Here is an 18,918-nt window from a genome sequence, read left to right on the forward strand (position 1 = left end):
AGGTTGTGCTAGATCTTGACAAAATGCCATTTCCTCTCTACCCATTTGAGCTCTAGACCAAACATGGCCATGAACAGCCCGCTGCAACTCCTGTTGCTGGGCAACATGAGTGGCAGGATGGACCAGCTTTACTGTATCACCATACTTTGCAGCAAGCCTGGACCGGCCACTGTGAAAAGCCCTCCTATTGTCATCAGCCATTCATCTAATCCTTGCATCCCGGTCCCACAGAGAAATAGGCAATTGTACTACATAGTTACTGCCAGGAAGATCCTCTGTAAGTCATGCATGTATACAAGTAATGATAGTCAAGCACTGAGCTGACACCAAAAATGTGGAAGATGGGGGTTTCAACCCCCATCTATTTTTTCCACAAACAAATTTAAACCTATAAACATTCAATACAGCTTTACTAATTCACCCCCAGCTTTGCCTTGACACTTTGCTAATTTCATTTCACTTTGGTGTTCCATAATGCAGGAGTGCATAGCCTCCAATCATTACGAAACTGAATGCATTCCTGGCTGCTGGGGATGGGGAAGGAGAATAGCATTTTCCTTGGGAAAAATATTACACGCTGGGTACTGGAAAAGTGCGATATCCCCCAACTGAAACACAATCTTGAGGGAAGGTATGTGGATATGCACAACTATATTTTAAATCAAAAATTATGAGTGTGTGGAAACGCCCTTAAAATTAGTCCTGGATGATTAAGCTGGGGTTAAGTTCTTTATTCCTTCCTGCACTGATATTGGTGCAAAATCATTCTTTGTTACCCTAGCATCTCCCATTCCTCTCCTGTGTTACACAAGAACAGAAAGACTGCCTATGCTGGATCAGGCCAAGGCTAGCCAATTTTTTCTTAACTGTATTAAGAATTTCATAGAATTTTCTCATGCTGAATATCTTTTCCCCTGAAGAACTCATCTAAGTTTGAAACATGTTGGGAATCACGTACCAAATATAATTATTTATTCCCACCGGCGCTGGTTGCCATTTCATGCGCTAGGAGCATTAGGTGTTCTTATTGAACCTATACAATAATGGCCAACCAGATGGGAAACCTACAGACAGAGGAAAATTGAGAATAATCTCGTATTCCTTGTCCCCAGCATCTGGGACCTGGCTGTAGCAGAGGGAGAAATGGGACAGCAGGGCCCACTCCATTAGCTCTCCTGAGAGACCAGGTCCATTTGGATCCTCCACTCTTTGAACTTCTCATAATAACAACTCTAACTTTAAGAGCTCCTCCTCTATCCCTTTTTCCTTTTGCGTCATGTCATTTAGATTGCAAGCCTATGGGCAAGGACTGTCTTGCTTGTTCTTGTTTTTAATGATCTTATGAAACCCATTTTGGGAGCCTTTTGGCTGAAAAGTGGGGTAAAATGCTTAAAATGCAGAACCATTTGGAAATACCAGAAACATCCACACTGATGTTGCTAAATGTGAGCAACATCCCTGTCATTGCTGGGCTGCCTAGAAGGGCTTCACATCATAGGGGGCCACTCTGTCATCTTTTCACAAAAGTCTCAAAACGCAGATTTCCAGAATAGTGCTTTATTGTCCACAATCATACAGGTGCGAGCATTGGGTTATTTCCTCCTGCCATTTTCCTCTAGTCACCCTCAATTCATAGTTGGGAGTACTGCCAGCCCTTTAAGAGATGGGCAATCCTGGCCCAAATGGATTGGGAGAATGCCTCCTCCCAGGTTTCTGGCTACTTCCACTTCTGGTAGCCTCCTGGATATTAGCATCTGCAGTGTTTTCCAGGCTGGCTGTGTCTCAGCACACCTCTCCTTCGAGTGCCACTCCCTGGCTCACAGCCCTTGTACTTCTTGCACATCCTCTTCCTCTGCCAAGTCTCTCTCCCTCATTCCCTACTTCTCCTTCTATCCAAACACTCTCCCCTTAGGTGTGGCCCACTGGTTTATAGCGTGGAGTCTGAGCTCTTCTCCCTGGGCTCAACTCCTTAACCCCTCAATTACTGGCCTCCTCTCCCCTACGAATGCCCATTTAACCTCTTCTTTGGGCCCTTTCCCTGAGTTTGCCTCTCTCCCATGGTGCTGTTCGCCTGGCTGTTGGACATACTTCCCCATTTGCCACTGAGGCAATGTTGAATGCCTGAATTCGTGAGGGAGGGCTGCCAATTCAGTAGCCTTACATTCTATCATCCCAGTTTCCATCAAGAGTGATTCTGTCATGGAAGGAAGCAACGCTAGCAGCCTGTCCCATTTAAATTTGGGGTCTACATGGCAGTGACTCCCATTCTACTGAGGTAGTTGCGGAGGATGCCCTAGATTACAAGTCTAGTGTTAATACAACTATGTGCCATTGTGTTTGCTCCACATGCAGGAAAAGGCAATGGAAGAGCATTTCAAAAATTCAGAAGATTATCTACTCACTTTAGAATTAAGTCCTTGGCTTTTTCTGAAATGGGCACCTCAGGTGGAAATACTAGGGTCTCTTTCCAATTCATAACTTTCCTATACGTTTCCTGTGGTGTTTCAGAGCAGAAAGGGGGATAACCTGTAGAAATATTTAAAAAATCAAGATGTTGGAGCTATTTGAACTTTGAAGGGCATAATACAAAATTTTTTAGGCACCTGAGAATATTCTGTCTTCTACTTGGGAGCTATTTGAACCTCAACCTTACATTACAGTACAGGAACTGGCAAAAACCTGATATAGGACCTTATATTAATTCTGAAGTTCTTTCCTTGGCTCTCTCACCAGAATCCTCAACACAAAAAGAAAAAAAATATTCTCCTTAGAAATCAAAATCAAAATGAAGAATACCCAGAATCACTCATACCAATAGTGACTTTGTGTGATCTCCAGTCCTTATTTACCCAAGATGGCTACACCCAAATACAAGGTGGAGGTATTAGTATGCTTGGGGGAACCCTGAGGTTTGCGGACGTACAAAAAAGAATTACCAAAAAAAAAATGAGGGGCAAACCTCCCACAAAACAGCCCAATGAGGACTGAGCATGCTCAGTGGGAGCAGAATGCTGACTGAATGTGTGTGAGTGTGTGTGTGTGTGTGTGTGTGTGTGGAGACATGAAAAACCAGGAGCAGGAGAATGGAATGGAGTGGCTGGAAGCCTGAACAGACGCATTCGACATGGCAACCTTTTCTTGCAAGTCCCACTTGTTCTTACCTATTAGCATTTCATACATAATCACTCCCAAAGACCACCAGTCACATAATTTGTTGTAACCCGTTTGCATGAAAACTTCTGGAGCAATATAATCTGGGGTCCCAACGGTAGAATAGGCCTGAAAACAAGGTGTTTTTAAGAGAGAGATTTAGCCAACACTTAAGTTTTCCAACAATATCCTATCTTCAGTAGGAAAGAAATGCAGAATCATTCACTGGCCATCCCTTATTCCTGATTGAGATGTGACAGGGCAACAAGTACATCCAAGTGGAGCGTGAATTTACAGCAAGAGGCTCTCATGCTGAAAAAAGTTTGCAGAAAGAACTCAGAACATTTAACACAGCTCTCCAGAAAGGTACTTACCAGCTGTCGCCTGTTCTTTTTCCATGTTTCTGCTTTTCTCTTAGAGTTCATATTCTGAAATGCTGGTTCACAAAACAAACAGATCTAAATGAACTTCTTCAATTTTAACAGCACAAGAAACATTTAGCTAAGGCTCGATTCCAGTGTTACCTCTGCAGGACGGGAATTGCTTTGGCATGATTTAATCTCGAACTGCACTAGTATGTTTGTTTTTTACTTCCAGGGATATATTTTTTAAAAATGGAAAACAGCACCCCAAAATGGAAAACAGCAACCCAAAATCTCCTCCCTGCAGTTTGAAGTGGGACAGTCAAATCTACCACCTCATCCTGCTGCCATCTGTAGATCGTCTGATTTACAAGGGCTCAGTTCAAAATTCTTATCTATCAGTGCCTGAGTGTATGCCTCAGCTGACAGAGCACAATGTTCTGTTGAACCCAGGCGAATTCCGCATCAGGTCCAGTCCAATTTCTAAAGGAAGAGCTGACATTATTCCTTCTACAGATTTTCTGTTGACTTTGTCCTCTTCCAAAAAGATGTTCTGACAAATGAGTCAGGCATTTATTAAATTTAGCAGGCCCCACCTGTAAGGTATAACAATCAAGACTTCTGAGGGAGTTCGGAACAATCCAGGGCAGAACATGCCATACTTACAGAAGTCATTTGGTGGATTGTGTGTAAGGGTTCTGTAGAATTCAGTCCGGTGAGCTTTCTTTAAACCTGTGCATAGTCCAAAATCAGAGAGTTTTACATGGCCCTGCAGAAAGAAAACATTACTTGAGCTTAGCTACCTGAAATTCTGAGAAAGCTTAAATTGCAAGACTGTAGTTAAACTACCCAATTCAGAACTAGAGGATAATTCCAATAAAAAAGAGTGATATAAAAGGAGACATAATTTTTCATTCAATAGGCTGATTTCCACATATGGTGAATAAGCCAACATAGGAAGAAATGATTTGTGCTATTACTTGAGGTACAGGGAAAAGGAATGGGTTAGGAAGGAGGAAAATAATGGTGCTTCCAGGCATGGAGTGCAATCCAGATAGCAGCGTGTGTTCACGAGCACCTGAAGCACTTCCAAATACACAGGGACTGATTTGTACTTCCAAATGCAGTTTCCATGCAGTTGCAGTCCGGAAGGCCCTCTGCCCCAACCTTCAGGAGCAGCATTTCAAGGGAAAGAAAGTAAGAAGCACTGGAAAGGCTGCATGAGGCCCTTTGGATTCTGTCCAAAACATTCTTACAAGTGCCTGATGTGGTAGTTCAACACTAAACACCTACACATAACATTGGGCTTTGCTGAACCCTATACCGATTGCTGCTAATCCAAAAGGGCAGCAAAGATAACAGCAAAAAAAAAACCCATACTGCTGGGTACCTCCTCCTGTTCTCGTTTCCTGTTTAATGCAAATGTTCCTCAGAATACAGTATGTAGTACAGGGATGGGCAACTTGTGGCCCTCCAGATGTTTTGGCCTACGAGTTGCAGATTGCAACAATACATAATCACTGCTAACTGCAACGGTGCTGTGAACAGTCCTGACAGATGAGGATGACTTATCTTAAGCCTTCTGCAGGTTAACATCGAAAATATATGCTTTTGCTAAGGACAGGGCTTCAGTCCTATAACCAAGTTAAGTGAGTGTCTGGGAGTGCTGGTGGCATGAACGGACAGAGGCCATGTTGCTGATGTAGGAGCAGGGCTGGAAAAAGTCTCAGCCATGTGCTTTTCATCCACACTGGTACAAATGTAAGTCTTAGCAAATAATTTGCTTTTTCTCCAGTGGGATTGGAACTACAGGGCATACCCCTGTCTGTGCCCATCTTTGGGATCCAGTCACCAAGCTCTTGGATCTCCTGGTAAAGCAACCAATGGTCAGGCATCGGAAATTTAAGCATACCTATGAGCCCTTCCCATGGCTAAGCCTCTGCACCTCCCTGCTTTTTCAATTCTACTATCCCACTCCCCTTCGGTCAAACCCTTCCCTCCCAAGTGTGGACTAAAAACACTGACCATAAACCTGAAAACACAATTACAAACCACATAAAACCAAAGACCTTTTGTATCACATTTCCGTAAAGTATGCAGTTGGTACACAGAAATCCATCTAAACACATCCCACAACAATCCTTGCAAAAAGAAGACTTTAATAGTTTTCAGTTGGTGCAATGAAAGTTTTAAGGCTTATTGATGTATCAGAACTTCAGAACTTTAATTACGGGAGTTAGGAGGAGCTTGTTTTTACAACTGCTTTTCTCCAGCATTAACAGTAGGGCTGTGCACAGACCCCTGCTTTGCTTCGGACGCCACTTCGGACCTTCCAAAGCAGCCTCGCTTTGCTTTGAACCAATCCCCCATCCACTTCGACTCAGATCCGAATCTGAAGTGAGGACATCCAAATCACTTGTTTCTGGCATTTTCACATTGACTTGCATGGGAAAACACAAATGGTTGTAACTTTTTCCACTTTTCAGGATACATACATGAAATTTGGGGAACTCTTAGCCCCTCTGGAGGGGTGTCCACCTGCCAAATTTCAGGCAATTTAGCCCAGTAGTTTTTGTGCTAGGTGCAAGTGAAATTTGATTTTTCAAGGAAATCTCTCAGAACAAAGTGCTATAACTTTTCGCTGCTTGCAAAGAAGTGCATGAAAGTTGGGGAACACACAGCCCCCTTGGAGGGCATCCCACCTGCCAAATCTCAGACAGTTTGGCCTGCTAGTTTTTTTTTGCAAGGAGCAGGTAAAATGTGCTTTTCTCAGAAACTCAAACCAAAGTTCATAAAGGGATAATTAAGTTAGGCGTTGAAGCGGTGGGAAGGTCACTATCCCTAAACTCTGCTGTAGGTTTCGTTGAGGTGTAAATAACCCCTTTCCCCTAGTACTACTTCCTTATTCACAGGTAATAACCTCAGGGTCTCTTTGGCTGAATTGCCTGGGAAAACACTGGCTGGTAGGCAGGAAGCAACAGACAGACAGCAACTCTGCCGGTGGGCACATTGACTTGAACAAAGAGCAATGACCATTGCCTGCTGGACAGACAGAGGCAGAAAATACAGTAACCCTGCCAGGGGGCACAGCAGCACCTCGCCCACCTTTGCCCCTTCCAAGACCCCAAAGATGCCTCATATTGGGCTTGCTTGCTGTACAACACGCAGTGCGGTATCATATTATTTAAATAATAGCTGTTAATGTGTGTAGTCCTTTGTCCACTGTTTTTGGAAATGTGGACTGTGTGTACTCCTTTGAGACAGTTTGCTTGTCCACACAGCACAAGCATGCACACGCACACAAGAAAAGCAAACACTAAACTACAAGCAAAGAGGATGACGATTAACTACAACCTTAACAGAAGAGAAAGGGGTTTTTAATTAATTTATTTTTTTAGCAAAAAGATATCAAAAATGGGAAGGGAAGAAATACAGGAATTGAGAAGGGGAAGTGCAGGGGAGCCAAGAACAAGGAAAGAAAAGTACTATAGATGATAGATAGATTGATAGATAAATAACAAATCTAGACAGAATCAAAGTAAGGGCAAACTAATGGTTAAGAGAGAATTGAAAAGGTGCGCGCACACATGTGTGTGTGGGAAGATAAGTACCTACAATGAAATTTTCTGGATTTTTAAATGAACGAACAACAAGAATGATCGGTAAACCTATTACAGAACAATGGGGTGGGGTGACACTAACATAGCTGTCATAGCATGCACTTTCTTCTCGGCTTCATACTGCCAAAGGAGAGTGGGAAGGGTTAAGGCTTCCTCTGCCAAGCCTGGCAGAGACTGGTGCCATTGCTCTTGGTGGCCGCAGCAGAGGCAGAATAGGACTGGAGCCAAGACAGAAATGCCATGGAGCTTCCCTCTCGGCTCCCATCCCATCCTGTCGCTACCACCACCACGATTGCACACAGTGGCAGCTTGTCAGGGCAGTGGGAGGCTACTCAATTATCAGGCAGCTCGGGCACCCAAATGGATCGTCTTGCGCCCCCCCCCTTGGGTGTGTACACCCCACTTTGGAGACCACTGCTCTAGCTTCTAGTCATCTCCTCTCCAGTAACACCACCAGAATAAGCAAATGGAGGCTGACTCACAGCAAAACTCTCTCCCCCTCCCCCTCTCCCCCCTTGTCTTCTGCCCCTCCCGGTGGCCAGATCTCTCTCAAAATTATACATTTGGCACCTCCACCTCCTCTTCCCCCCTCCCTCCTCTTTCACAACTTGATACATTTTGGAGACAGCCTGTCTGGGATGCTCAGAAGGCATATGAAGAGCTCCAATTATATGAGGCAGACCAAGGTGCCTCGTAGGTGACCTGCTTTGGCTCAGGGCACCTCAGTGCTGTTCTGATCTGCTTCGTAGCAAGACAAGGCACTTCCGAATCAGCTCGCTTTGCCTCATTATTTGGGCTTTGGACTGAAGCAGCGCACAACCCTAACTAACAGGACATGAAGGGGACTGGTTGTCTAAGCCAGCTCCGCCTAAACCTTTCAGCCTTTAGGTGTTGCAACTATCCAAGATCAGAATGAAGCCACAAAATGCAGCAAAGGTAAAAGCATCACATACCTTTGCATCCAGCAGTAGATTATCTGGCTTAATGTCTCTGTGAATGAAACCCAACTGGTGAATGGCATCAATGGCCAGCACAGTTTCAGATATGTAAAATTGTGTTTCTTCCTCTGATAAGGTGTCCTTCTTCATAAGTAAGGTCATCATATCACCTGAATCAAATATATAAATATATATTTAAAAATATGTAATATTTTAGAGTTGAATAGCTGTTGATAATGCGGAAGCTGATATAATGACACATGCCCTTCAAAAGAGACTGATAAGGCCCTTTCATTAGGCATGGAGGACAACCCCAAACCTTTATGCAGTCATTTCTCTGTGTACTCTTAAATATCCCCCACCAATCTTTTTTTCTTTATTTTAATTGCTTGCTTGTCTTTGTATTGCTATGTCACAGAATCAAGCCCAGTGCAAACAAAATGTTTCCCATCCTTTAACGATATTTGAGATTAGGAATGGACTACAGGGCTAAGTACACCTTCCTCAGTATGGCTCTTAACCCAGAAAGAATGATGCTGATTTCTACCCAGCTAGTAAGGATTATTTACCTACCTCCAGGCAGAAACTCCATGATCAGGTAAAGATTGTGTTTGTCCTGAAAACTATAAAACATCTTTACCACCCAGGCGCCATCTGCTTCAACCAGGATATCTCTTTCTGCTCGTATATGAGCCACCTACAGTGGGAGAATTTTGAAACAAAACAAAAAGGTTCATGTTAACAGGAAAGATAGCTGAACCTACTGAACTATTTTCCTACCTAAATCATCAGGAGACCCATTTTATATGGCAATTGGGAAACTCAGTATTGCTAGTTACTGTAAGGAAGTCTTTGCCAACCAGTGCCCTCCAGATGTGCTTGACTACAACACCCGCCCCCCGCAGTCAGCATGGCAGGTTGGAGAAGGCTGCTGTAAGAGGTGTAACTACATACACACTTTCCCTCCCAAATCAGACTTGTGATTTTAGTTCTTGGATACCATCCAGAAAAGCTCAACATGCACAAATCCCATTGATATCATTGGAATTTTAGGACTTAACTCCATGCTTTAATCAATTTCAAAGGGTTTTCTGCATTATCCCATCCTGTCTGGGCAATAAAAGTTAGAACAGCTGCGAGATGTCATTCATTAAGCTTGAAGACTGCTTCACAAAATGAAGCTTTTATCACGTCCTGTACATGCTCACGTGAATTTTCTCGATATTTCAGGAGTCAAGGCCACATGGTCCTTAGTTCTTGCTTAAAATGCAACTTCCCAATATGCACTTTTCTTGTGTGCTGGCATTTTCAGGTGTGGGGATTTCTCCAAGCACACTTGCTTCCTGAGGAAGAATAGCAAATGCTTCCCATTTCTCAAGGATTACCTGGGCCAGTCACTGCCTCTCAGCCTAATCTACCTCACAGGATTGTTGTGAGAATAAAAATAGGGAGATCTTTAGCTCCTAGAGGAAGGCAAAACATAAATGTAATAAAATAAAGTAAATTATTCTATATTAGAAAAACATAATTGTCTTACACTATGTTCATAATAAGCCTCCCAAGCATGTTAAATGACTATCTGTGCATCGTATTACTGTGCATGCCGGTTTACATGCATGTGCACTGGAGACAAGATGCAAACATTACCTTACAGAGCCTGAAGACTAAAGCAAACTATTGTAACTCACATTAAACATTCAAAATTTGAAAAACATCCTCTTGCTTCTAATATGTTCCACCCATATGCCTCCACCTTCCACATGAACATCAACTCAGAAAACCTTCATCAACAGCAAAAACAACTCTGGGAGCAATCCTATCTGGAACGACGGTCGCCTCCAACCACGGGGGCAACCGCCTGTCCAGTGCAGGGCGGGAGAAGTGGTGAGGAGCGGATCTTCTCCTGGCTCCTCCCTGCCCTGCTTTTGCGGCTAAACAGCCGATTTCAGCTGTCTAGCCGCGGGGCCTTGGAGCATGGGGAGAGGTGGCCTGATGACACATAGGATGTGTCGTACTGCCATTACCAACTTCCCCACCCCAGCCCACCCCCGGGAACAACCCATTTTCGCCATTTCATGCTGCTCTTACAAGCATGGAGCATGGGGCCGATCCGCACTGCCTACGAGGTGGTGCAGGAGGGTGGTTGGTTCCCGGGAACTGACCTATCCTATGGCCATCTAGCTGCTGATTGCGCCCTAAGAGTCTTATTCTGGCATAAGCTTTCATGGACTATAGCCCACTTCATCGGATACATAGAGTATTACGGGCATTTTCAGGTTTACATACAGTACATATGGCTAGGGTGAGAATTACATACAGCTCAGAAGGAAATTAAATATAGTAAGTATTTAATGAAAAGAACCATCCTTCTTTTCATTAAATACCTCCTGCATTTAATTTCCTTCTAAATTCAGTGTTTATAATTCACACCCCAACACACACACAATATGTACTATGTTGTTAGTCAGTCGTTAAGTCGTGTCTGACTCTTCGTGACCCCATGGACCATAGCACGCCAGGCCTTCCTGTCCTCCGCTCTCTCCCAGAGTGTGTTCAAGTCCATATTCATTGCACCGGTGATGCTATCTAGCCATCTCATCCTCTGCTGTCCCCTTCTCCTTTTGCCTTCAATCTTTCCCAGCATCAGGGTCTTTTCCAGGGAGTTTTCTCTTCGCATTAGGTGGCCAAAATATTGGAGCTTCAGCTTCAGTCTCTGTTCTTCCAATGAGCAGTCAGGATTGATTTCCTTTAGGATTGACTGATTTGACCTCCTTGCAGTCCAGGGGACTCGTAAGAGTCTTCTCCAGCACCACAGTTCGAAAGCATCAATTCTTCGGCGCTCAGCCTTCCTTATAGTCCAGCTCTCACAGCCATAAGTTACTACTGGGAAAACCATAGCTCTGATTATATGGACCTTTGTCAGCAAGGTGATGTCTCTGCTTCTTACTGTGCTGTCTAGGTCTGCCATAGCTTTCCTCCCAAGGAGCAAGCGTCTTTTAATTTCATGGCTACAGTCACCGTCTGCGGTGATCTTGGAGCCCAAGAAAATAACATCTGTCACTGCTTCCATTTCTTCCCCTTCCATATGCCAGGAAGTGATGGGGCCAGATGCCATGACCTTCGTTTTTTTAATGTTGAGTTTCAAACCAGCTTTTGCACTCTCCGCTTTCACCCTCAACAAGAGGCTCTTTAGATCCTCTTCGCTTTCTGCCATTAGGGTGGTATCGTCTGCGTATCTGAGGTTGTTGTAATTCTCCCGGCAATCTTAATTCCGATCTGTGATTCATCCAACCCGGCGTTTCTCAACTTCACGAAAGCTTATGCCCGAATAATGTGTTAGTTTTTAAGGTGCCATAAGACTCTTGTTTTTACTGCAATAGAGTAACACGGCTATCCTCTGGAGTTAGTTTGCAGTGTAACTCTATACATGTCTACTCAAAGATTAAGTACCACTGTGTTCAATGGGGTTTACTCCTAGATAAGAATGTAAAGGATTGCAGCCTTGCAGCACAATCCTATGCATGTTTACTTTGAAAAATGTCCCACTGTGTTCAATAAGACTTACTCTCAGGTAAGTGTGCATAGAAATGCAGCCCAAATCTCTCTTCTTCCCTCTCCCCTCCCTTTCCTACCTTCAGGTTCTCACAATAAACCTGTGAGGTTGGTTAGGCTGGGTGGCAGTGACTGGCACAGCTAATCCACTGAGAAATGGGAAGCATTTGCTAGTCTTCCTCAGGCAGCAAAATATCCTGGGCCAGACCTGGCTGTGTGTGTGTGCGCGCGTCCATCCTGTTTGGCTGTGGTGTCTGAATGAGTGAGTCAGTATATGTCTCTTTCTTGAGTGTGTGTATATGAGAGAGAGAGAGAGAGAGAGAGAGAGAGAGAGACAACTTCAGTATGTGTTTATGTTTTCTGTGCTATATGCTGCAGAAGGGGAAGCTTGCGTTTGTATGGGTTCTCTACCATGGAAGAGATTTTAGTCTCTTGCTTCTAGGAAAGCATGGAAGATTATTTCTACTAAAATACGTAGTAAAATGTTTTTGCATTACTACTGTACATTGTTGACTCTGTGTGTGCGTGTGTGTACACAAATGTCATGCGTGAGTTCAGTACTTGGGGCAGAGTAGGGGGCTCACTACAAATGGCTAGCCTTGGAGCCCATCATCACCTTGATCCGACCCTGGTGGCAATACAATCTATATTTCACTCAATATTGTATGTATCATAATTGGTTTTTAAGTGCCTAAAGGTGTACTAAAGGGAGACATACCTGCTCTTTCTCCAGCATGTCAGATTTTCTTAGGATCTTCATTGCATAAATATGACCCGTATCTTTCTTTTGAACGAGGCGTACCTATGGATAAATTTGTTTTTTTTAAAAGCCCAGCTATTATTAAAGTGCACGCTTTAAAGGCATTAAAGGCATGCACAAGCAACTCTGCAACACTGGAGGGAAATGCAATTCGAAAACGGGGTGGGGGGGGATGAGCATAACAGGAAGTCAATATGGACACCTGATGTTGGTTACAAGAGTAGAGAACACGACTGAGCCCCACTCGGGTTAGTGAAGTCTCTAAAGAGACCTGAGGAAATATGAGTGGAGAGGGGGACACAGGAATTGCTTTATCAAATGTATAACACAGGTTTAAAAAATGCTCTCAATGGGATGTCTTGAAAATCTGTGGAAGAAAATACAAAAAATAAAGAACTCTGAACTCATTACTATGTATTCCCCCACCCCATCCCCTTAATTATGATCAACAACAATTGATCATAGTTTGTTTGGTGAGACTATAATCTAGACAGGAAGATTTCCTGAAAAAAAATCCCCAAGGAAAAGGTACAAATCACAAACCTCTCCAAATGCGCCCCTTCCGATAACCTTCAAAGATTCAAAGTCGTCCAGGCCTAGCCTTGTTCTCTTCAGACGTAAAAATTCAGTTTCTTTGCGGGCATGCTGAGATCTTCTTAGTTTTTTCTGAAGGGAAAAATTACATATTAAACACAGGAAAACTGAAAATAGCCATAGCTCTTTCTGAAAACAGTATGAATGAGTAATCTGTTTACAACATCACTATAATTAAGTGTTCAGAAGAATGGGATATAGTTCCCTCTAGCCTCCACACAGGTGGTGAACCCAAGGAGAGTCCACCCCTGAAGGCAAATAGACTGTCCAAGAAGAAGTTTTGGCTGACTGCCAGCTATCCAGTTGACCTTCTTATGGACTCCCAGAACAGGGAACTCACTTGGGAGCCATCTCCCATTACCTAGAGCCCAAACTTCTCCCTGGGATACTGGGGAACTGCAGGCAATGAGGCAACCGGGACAACGGTGAAAGCACAAGTGGAGGACAACTCATGGTTGCGTTCCATGGTAACAATAGCAGCAAAGAAATCTCTTTCATCATGTCAGCAAGTCTCAACCAGCAGAGCTTTTCCAAGTGGTGAGGGCACCGCTTCAGCCTAGCCTGCATTTATCCGGAGTTCATGCTGCAGCAGTTTTGCTGAGTACTTTGCAGATTTTTAAAAAAGTGTATCACTTAGATATATCTCAACCAGGATTCCACTTCAGGAACAAAGTCTACAGTAGAGGCATCGAGGACCAACCCTTTTCTGATTGTATAGGATGGGTTTCAGTTGCTACCATTCACCCTTGTCCATTTTGGTTGGTGAGCGTTTCTGGAAGAAAGTTTCTAAAGTCAGCTATGGCTATCGTGAACCATCACTAAAGATGTCTCCCTCAATGTCCTAGGTATTGTGGAATTTAAACCCATTCCAAAAAATTGCTATTCCTAGCCAGATTTGCTATTCCTGGTTGAATAAGGAATGGCATATTAGCTCTGATGTAGACCCGGGACAGCGGCTGTCATTGCTAATAGACAATAGCCGAGGTGAATAGATATGGTTTGGTGTTCTATAAGGCAACTTTGTATGTTCATGTTGTTGTTGTTGTTGTTCAGTCATTCAGTCATGTCCGACTCTTCGTGACCCCATGGACCATAGCACGCCAGGCCTTCCTGTCCTGCGCTCTCTCCCGGAGTGTGCTCAAGTCCATATTCATTGCATCAGTGATGCCATCTAGCCATCTCATCCTCTGCCATCCCCTTCTCCTTTTGCCTTCAGTCATGTTCATACATATGTTCATACACGATCGTATTTTAAACCCATTACTTCATGCCTTGTGTTCAGCAGAGCAAGGTAAACTGATATTTGGGAGGCTACCTACTATTAGAAAAGCAGGCAAATAATAATTTGTATTTTTGCTCATGGTAGCATCTCAAAGTACTCTGAAAGATTGCTGCTGCCTTTTATACCTTTTCATTTATAGCCACAAGATGGCATTGTATACCCACTTCTCTCAACACAAAACTTCCAACTTTCACATACTCTGCTACAAAGATAATTGTCTTCTTACACAAGAACCACAAGAATCAATTTAAGGCGCAATCCTATGCATGTTTAGACAAGAGAAAAGACCTACAACTTCCAGCATGCCCCAACCAGCCATGCTGGCTGGGGCATGCTGGGAGTTGTAGGCCTTTTCTCTGTCTAAACACGCATAGGATTGCGCCTTAATGGCGAAAAAACCACTGGCAGATTATTGGGTATGATTCTCATCTCACTGTGATATAAAGAATGGATAACTAGATCCAGCAAGGTCTAGGGTAGTAGTAAAATATTTTAGAGGCAGATGAAAGATTACTTTGAGAAAATGGGATAGCATTGTATAATACTAGTAATTATATATAATTTTAGAGAAAGTATATTCCATTCTAATTTATTGTCTTATTTTGCAAGAACTAAGGACTGTCTATAACAGTGGTGGCAAAGCTCTTTGGTTAGTGTGTCACAGTTATGTTCTAAAGTATGTGATAGTGCCACTCTAGTATATGCCTTTAATCTGTTCTAACCTCCTGCTGTGGCAAGGTATTTTTAAACTGACCCAGTAGTTCATGCCTCTCCCTTGCTGCTCTTTTAATTATTTAATTGCTTTGATCTCATTTTTACTGCATTTCTGTGTTTTTAATCTGGAAGCTGACCTGGCGGCTGAAAAGCAGGGTAGAAATTTTCTTTTAAAATAATGTGCACCATGGAACACATAGAAACACACCCACCACAGGGTGATATTTTCTTTGTTTACTGAGCTGCGGAATAGCAGCAGAGTGTAAAGCTGGCAAGAGTAGATGCTTCTACATGCCATAGCCAGGCCCATTCTTGCCTGCCTGTCCTGCACTCCTGTCCTGGAATGGCACCAATCCCATGCAGGAGATGGCATTTATCCTTCTCCATTGCTAATGCTCTTCCAATCAGACCAGAAACAAGGCCAAATAAGGGCAAAAATGTTTGTGAGAAGCACATGCAGGGCCAAACTGGCAGGCACAGAAAGGGTTAAAGATCTTCTCCTGCTAATTCTTCTCTACAAGTTGTATACAAGTTGAGTTTCTTCAGCAAATGTGTGAGAACACCCTTCTAAGTCCAGACCTTCTCTCAAGTACTTAACGTTTTGCTTTCTAGTCTAAACATTTCTGACTACACCAATGATCATGTGTTTGTCCCTCTCATTACTCAAGGTTTTATGTATTCAAAGAGTGTGAACTTCAGTTTAAAAAGTATAAATAAAAGAAGGTGTGAAACCTCTCGAGATGCTAAAAGTTTGTATCCTATATTACAACGTAAAATGTTTTATGGCTAAACAATTGCTTGTTTAACAAGCCAATGCAAGAGAATACCTAGTATACCACATGAGTTAGGAAGGAATTCAAACAAAGAAAAACAATACAGGTTAAAATATGAGGGGTGATTTCCCCCTTAAGGGCAATCACAACGGAGCAGTCATTACCAATCACTTCCTTAGTGCTGCTAAATTCAACACAGGATATTGACAGGGCTCCTGTGCCTTTAATAGGAGCAGTTTAGCAGAGAGCCTTTTTTTCCTTCTATCAACATCAGAATTTTCCAGAATCCCTTCTATATAACCCTGCTCTGTAGTGAAGCTAGCAATCTTATTTCCTGCATACTCGCTCTGATGGGGTCTTGCTTCCTCTTACTTCTGTTGGGTTTTTCTGGGCAATGCGGTTTAAAGAAATCTGCTCATGTGCACACTCATGAATCATTAAACCCCGATCCTGAACAATAAATCATAAAAGCATCCAACTGTAATTGTATTCATATTACCTCTTCATCTGCTAAACCTTCCTCTTCCATGGCCACTTCTAGTTTCTTCTGCCTAGGTTGACACAGAAAACCCACATATTATAAAACAACCTGCATTTCATAATACAAAAGTGCTCTTTTACTTCAGCTCAAATCACAGCAGTAAGAGGAGCTAGAACTCCTCATTCCTGCATTGAGCAGGGGGTTGGACTTGATGGCCTTGTAGGCCCCTTCCAACCCTACTATTCTATGATTCTATGACTCGATTCCTGCACTGAGCAGGGAGTTAGACTCGATGGTCTTATACGCCCCTTCCAACCCTACTATTCTATGATTCTATGACAGCACAGAAATGCTGAGTACAAAACATGGGCAGACTCCAACTTTCTTCTCCACCTTTCAGTCTCCAGCACCCTCCAAAACTCTGCTCCAAAGGACCTCTCAATACACCAAAGAAAACTGAAGGGGTGCAGGGGGAAATCGGCTCCACCCCATTCCAATGACAGAAGCTATTCCATCAATGGGATGAATTAATTGGATTACACCCTACAAGTTTATGATAGACCGCTACTGCTCACCCGAAGTTCTCATTTATAGACCCAGAGGACTCCTAATTTTGCTGCTTCAATTCCCTTTTTATTTCCTGGGAGAAGGCAGTGGGGAAGACAGTACTTAAAACTACCTTGGCAAAATCCCTGAAGTGCATTCCCCAGACTCCTAATTGCTCATCCAGAAACAAGAGAATGGAGAAAGACCGACAACACGACCAGGACAGGGGTGGGCGAGGCTTCTCTTATCTTGCATACATCTCCTCTCTTCCCAGTTTCTTTCAAAGTGTGGCAAAGCATTTTTCTAATCACTGACATTTCCTAAGCAATGTTATTAGCAGGTAAAAAAAGGGCAAGTTTTGCAAGAGCTGAGCCACTAAATAAAAGTGGATCTTCTTTCAATAGCTTATTTTTTCTGTTGGTTAATTTATTTTTATTTATTACTGTATTTCTATAGCTGCCGGATAATAAATGTTCTCTGGGCAGCTCACAAACAAATACAGTTAAAAAACAGTATAAGTTAATAAAAATTAAAATAAAACACAATTAAACACATGGAATTTGAAACTGGCTAAAATCATAAGGCACTGGCGAGCAATCTGTGACCCTCCAGATGTTTTGGCCTACAATTCCCCTATCCAGCTAATCAATGGTGAGGGATGATGGGAGTTGTAGGCCAGAACATATGGATGGCCACAATTTGGCCACTCCTCCCAAAAGTATATAAAAGGCCTGGGTGAATAAAAAAAAAGTCTTCACCTGGCACCAAAAAGACAATAAAGATGGTGCCAAACAAGTCTCTCTGGAGGTGCCATCACTGAAAAGTCCCACTCCCAAGTGGTCATACACCTCATTTCATTTCATACATCTTAAGGTTCAGGTAGGTGCACGTGGGAGAAGGCAGGCCTTTCAGGTAATCTGGTCCCAATTTGTTCAGGATTTTAAGGGTTAAAGCCAGCACTTTATAAATTGGGTCTGGAAACAGACTGGGAGCCAATGCAGCTGACAAAGCACAGGCAAAACATGGTCAAAACACCCAGTCCCATTTAATAATCTTGCAGCCTTATTTTGGACCAACTGCAGTTTCCAGCCAGTTTTTAAAGGCAGCCCCATGTACAACGCATGACGACAGCCTAAATGGGTGGTTACCAGAGAACGGGCAATAGCAGCTAAGCTATCTCCATCCAGATAAGGCTGCAGCTGGCATATCATTAACAAGGAAGCATAACACATAAGTTGTGCTTTGTCAACAGAGGCTTTTGCCGAGTAACAGCTCAAATGCACATGAGAATTCTGCCAAAGCCTTCACATTAAAGGAAGGGGGTTAACAGTACAATCCTATACATGCCTACCCAGAAGTAAGCCCCTCTGAATTCATTGGAGCTTGCTTAAAGATAAGTAGATATAGGATTGCTGCCTAAAGATGACCCCCATTAAAAGTTGTTTGCCAGGTAGAGTTGCATACATTTTTGAGAAACATCCATACAAACTTTTCCCAAGCATCTAGTATTCACAGAAAAATGCTGAAATTGCACAAGAAACTCAGCACCCGTACCTGGTTTCTCTTTCTTCATGCTGTAAAATTAGGTTACTATAAAAGTTCTCCAGTGTGAGCTTGGCCACTGTCACTCTCTCTCGGGTGTGGTTGCTCATGGGAAAGGATGTTGGAGTCCCTGCAGTCATTGCCATAGTAACATGTACTGAAAGAGAGTACATAAAGTAATAATTACTTGACAGAAGAAAAATGTTTCTCCTCACCAAAAAATAGAAACTCATGATGAGGAACACAGACTCCCTTACAATGTCAACTTTGTCTGGACTGGTTTAGCAATGTGGGATGATGTACTACTCTTGGACCTAAACACATCTGAAGTGAACAGACATGGACCGAATCACACAGGCAATTAATACTGATATTTTCAGCCACTGCCAAATAGTACCAGCTTTTATACCCGGCAAATACCAAAACCAATGAAACAGAAAGGGGAAAGCAGATCACAATGTATTCTGGTTATACAGAAATAACATTTCAAAGTCCATCACCACTCACTTAAGTCATAAGAAATTGCAGATGTCATGAAAAATGAAATTGTTGCAAGTCCCCAAGTTTACAGTAGCACTGCAGAGAAACTGGCCAGTATCTTCAA

At 43.0% G+C, this 18,918-nt stretch overlaps 1 protein-coding gene across 3 annotated transcripts in view; it reads right to left on the minus strand.

Moving 5' to 3' along the window:
• The window catches only part of STK38L (serine/threonine kinase 38 like), a 55,234-nt gene that overhangs the window by 9,326 nt on the left and 26,990 nt on the right, over positions 1 to 18,918 (minus strand). For all 3 annotated transcript variants that reach the window (XM_084811100.1, XM_084811102.1, XM_084811101.1), the window contains 10 exons: positions 18,327 to 18,471; positions 16,245 to 16,296; positions 12,926 to 13,048; positions 12,341 to 12,424; positions 8,644 to 8,767; positions 8,086 to 8,240; positions 4,179 to 4,281; positions 3,525 to 3,586; positions 3,162 to 3,279; positions 2,403 to 2,526 (listed from right to left, as the gene is read on the minus strand). In XM_084811100.1, coding sequence (XP_084667226.1) covers positions 2,403 to 2,526; positions 3,162 to 3,279; positions 3,525 to 3,586; positions 4,179 to 4,281; positions 8,086 to 8,240; positions 8,644 to 8,767; positions 12,341 to 12,424; positions 12,926 to 13,048; positions 16,245 to 16,296; positions 18,327 to 18,460 — 1,079 coding nt within the window. In that variant the 5' untranslated portion in view covers positions 18,461 to 18,471. The remainder of the gene's footprint in view (positions 1 to 2,402; positions 2,527 to 3,161; positions 3,280 to 3,524; positions 3,587 to 4,178; positions 4,282 to 8,085; positions 8,241 to 8,643; positions 8,768 to 12,340; positions 12,425 to 12,925; positions 13,049 to 16,244; positions 16,297 to 18,326; positions 18,472 to 18,918) is intronic.

This window comes from Heloderma suspectum, chromosome 7 (genome assembly GCF_057233095.1).
Source record: "Heloderma suspectum isolate Gila_16-S chromosome 7, 16-S_ref, whole genome shotgun sequence".
Taxonomy (NCBI): Eukaryota; Metazoa; Chordata; class Lepidosauria; order Squamata; family Helodermatidae; genus Heloderma; species Heloderma suspectum.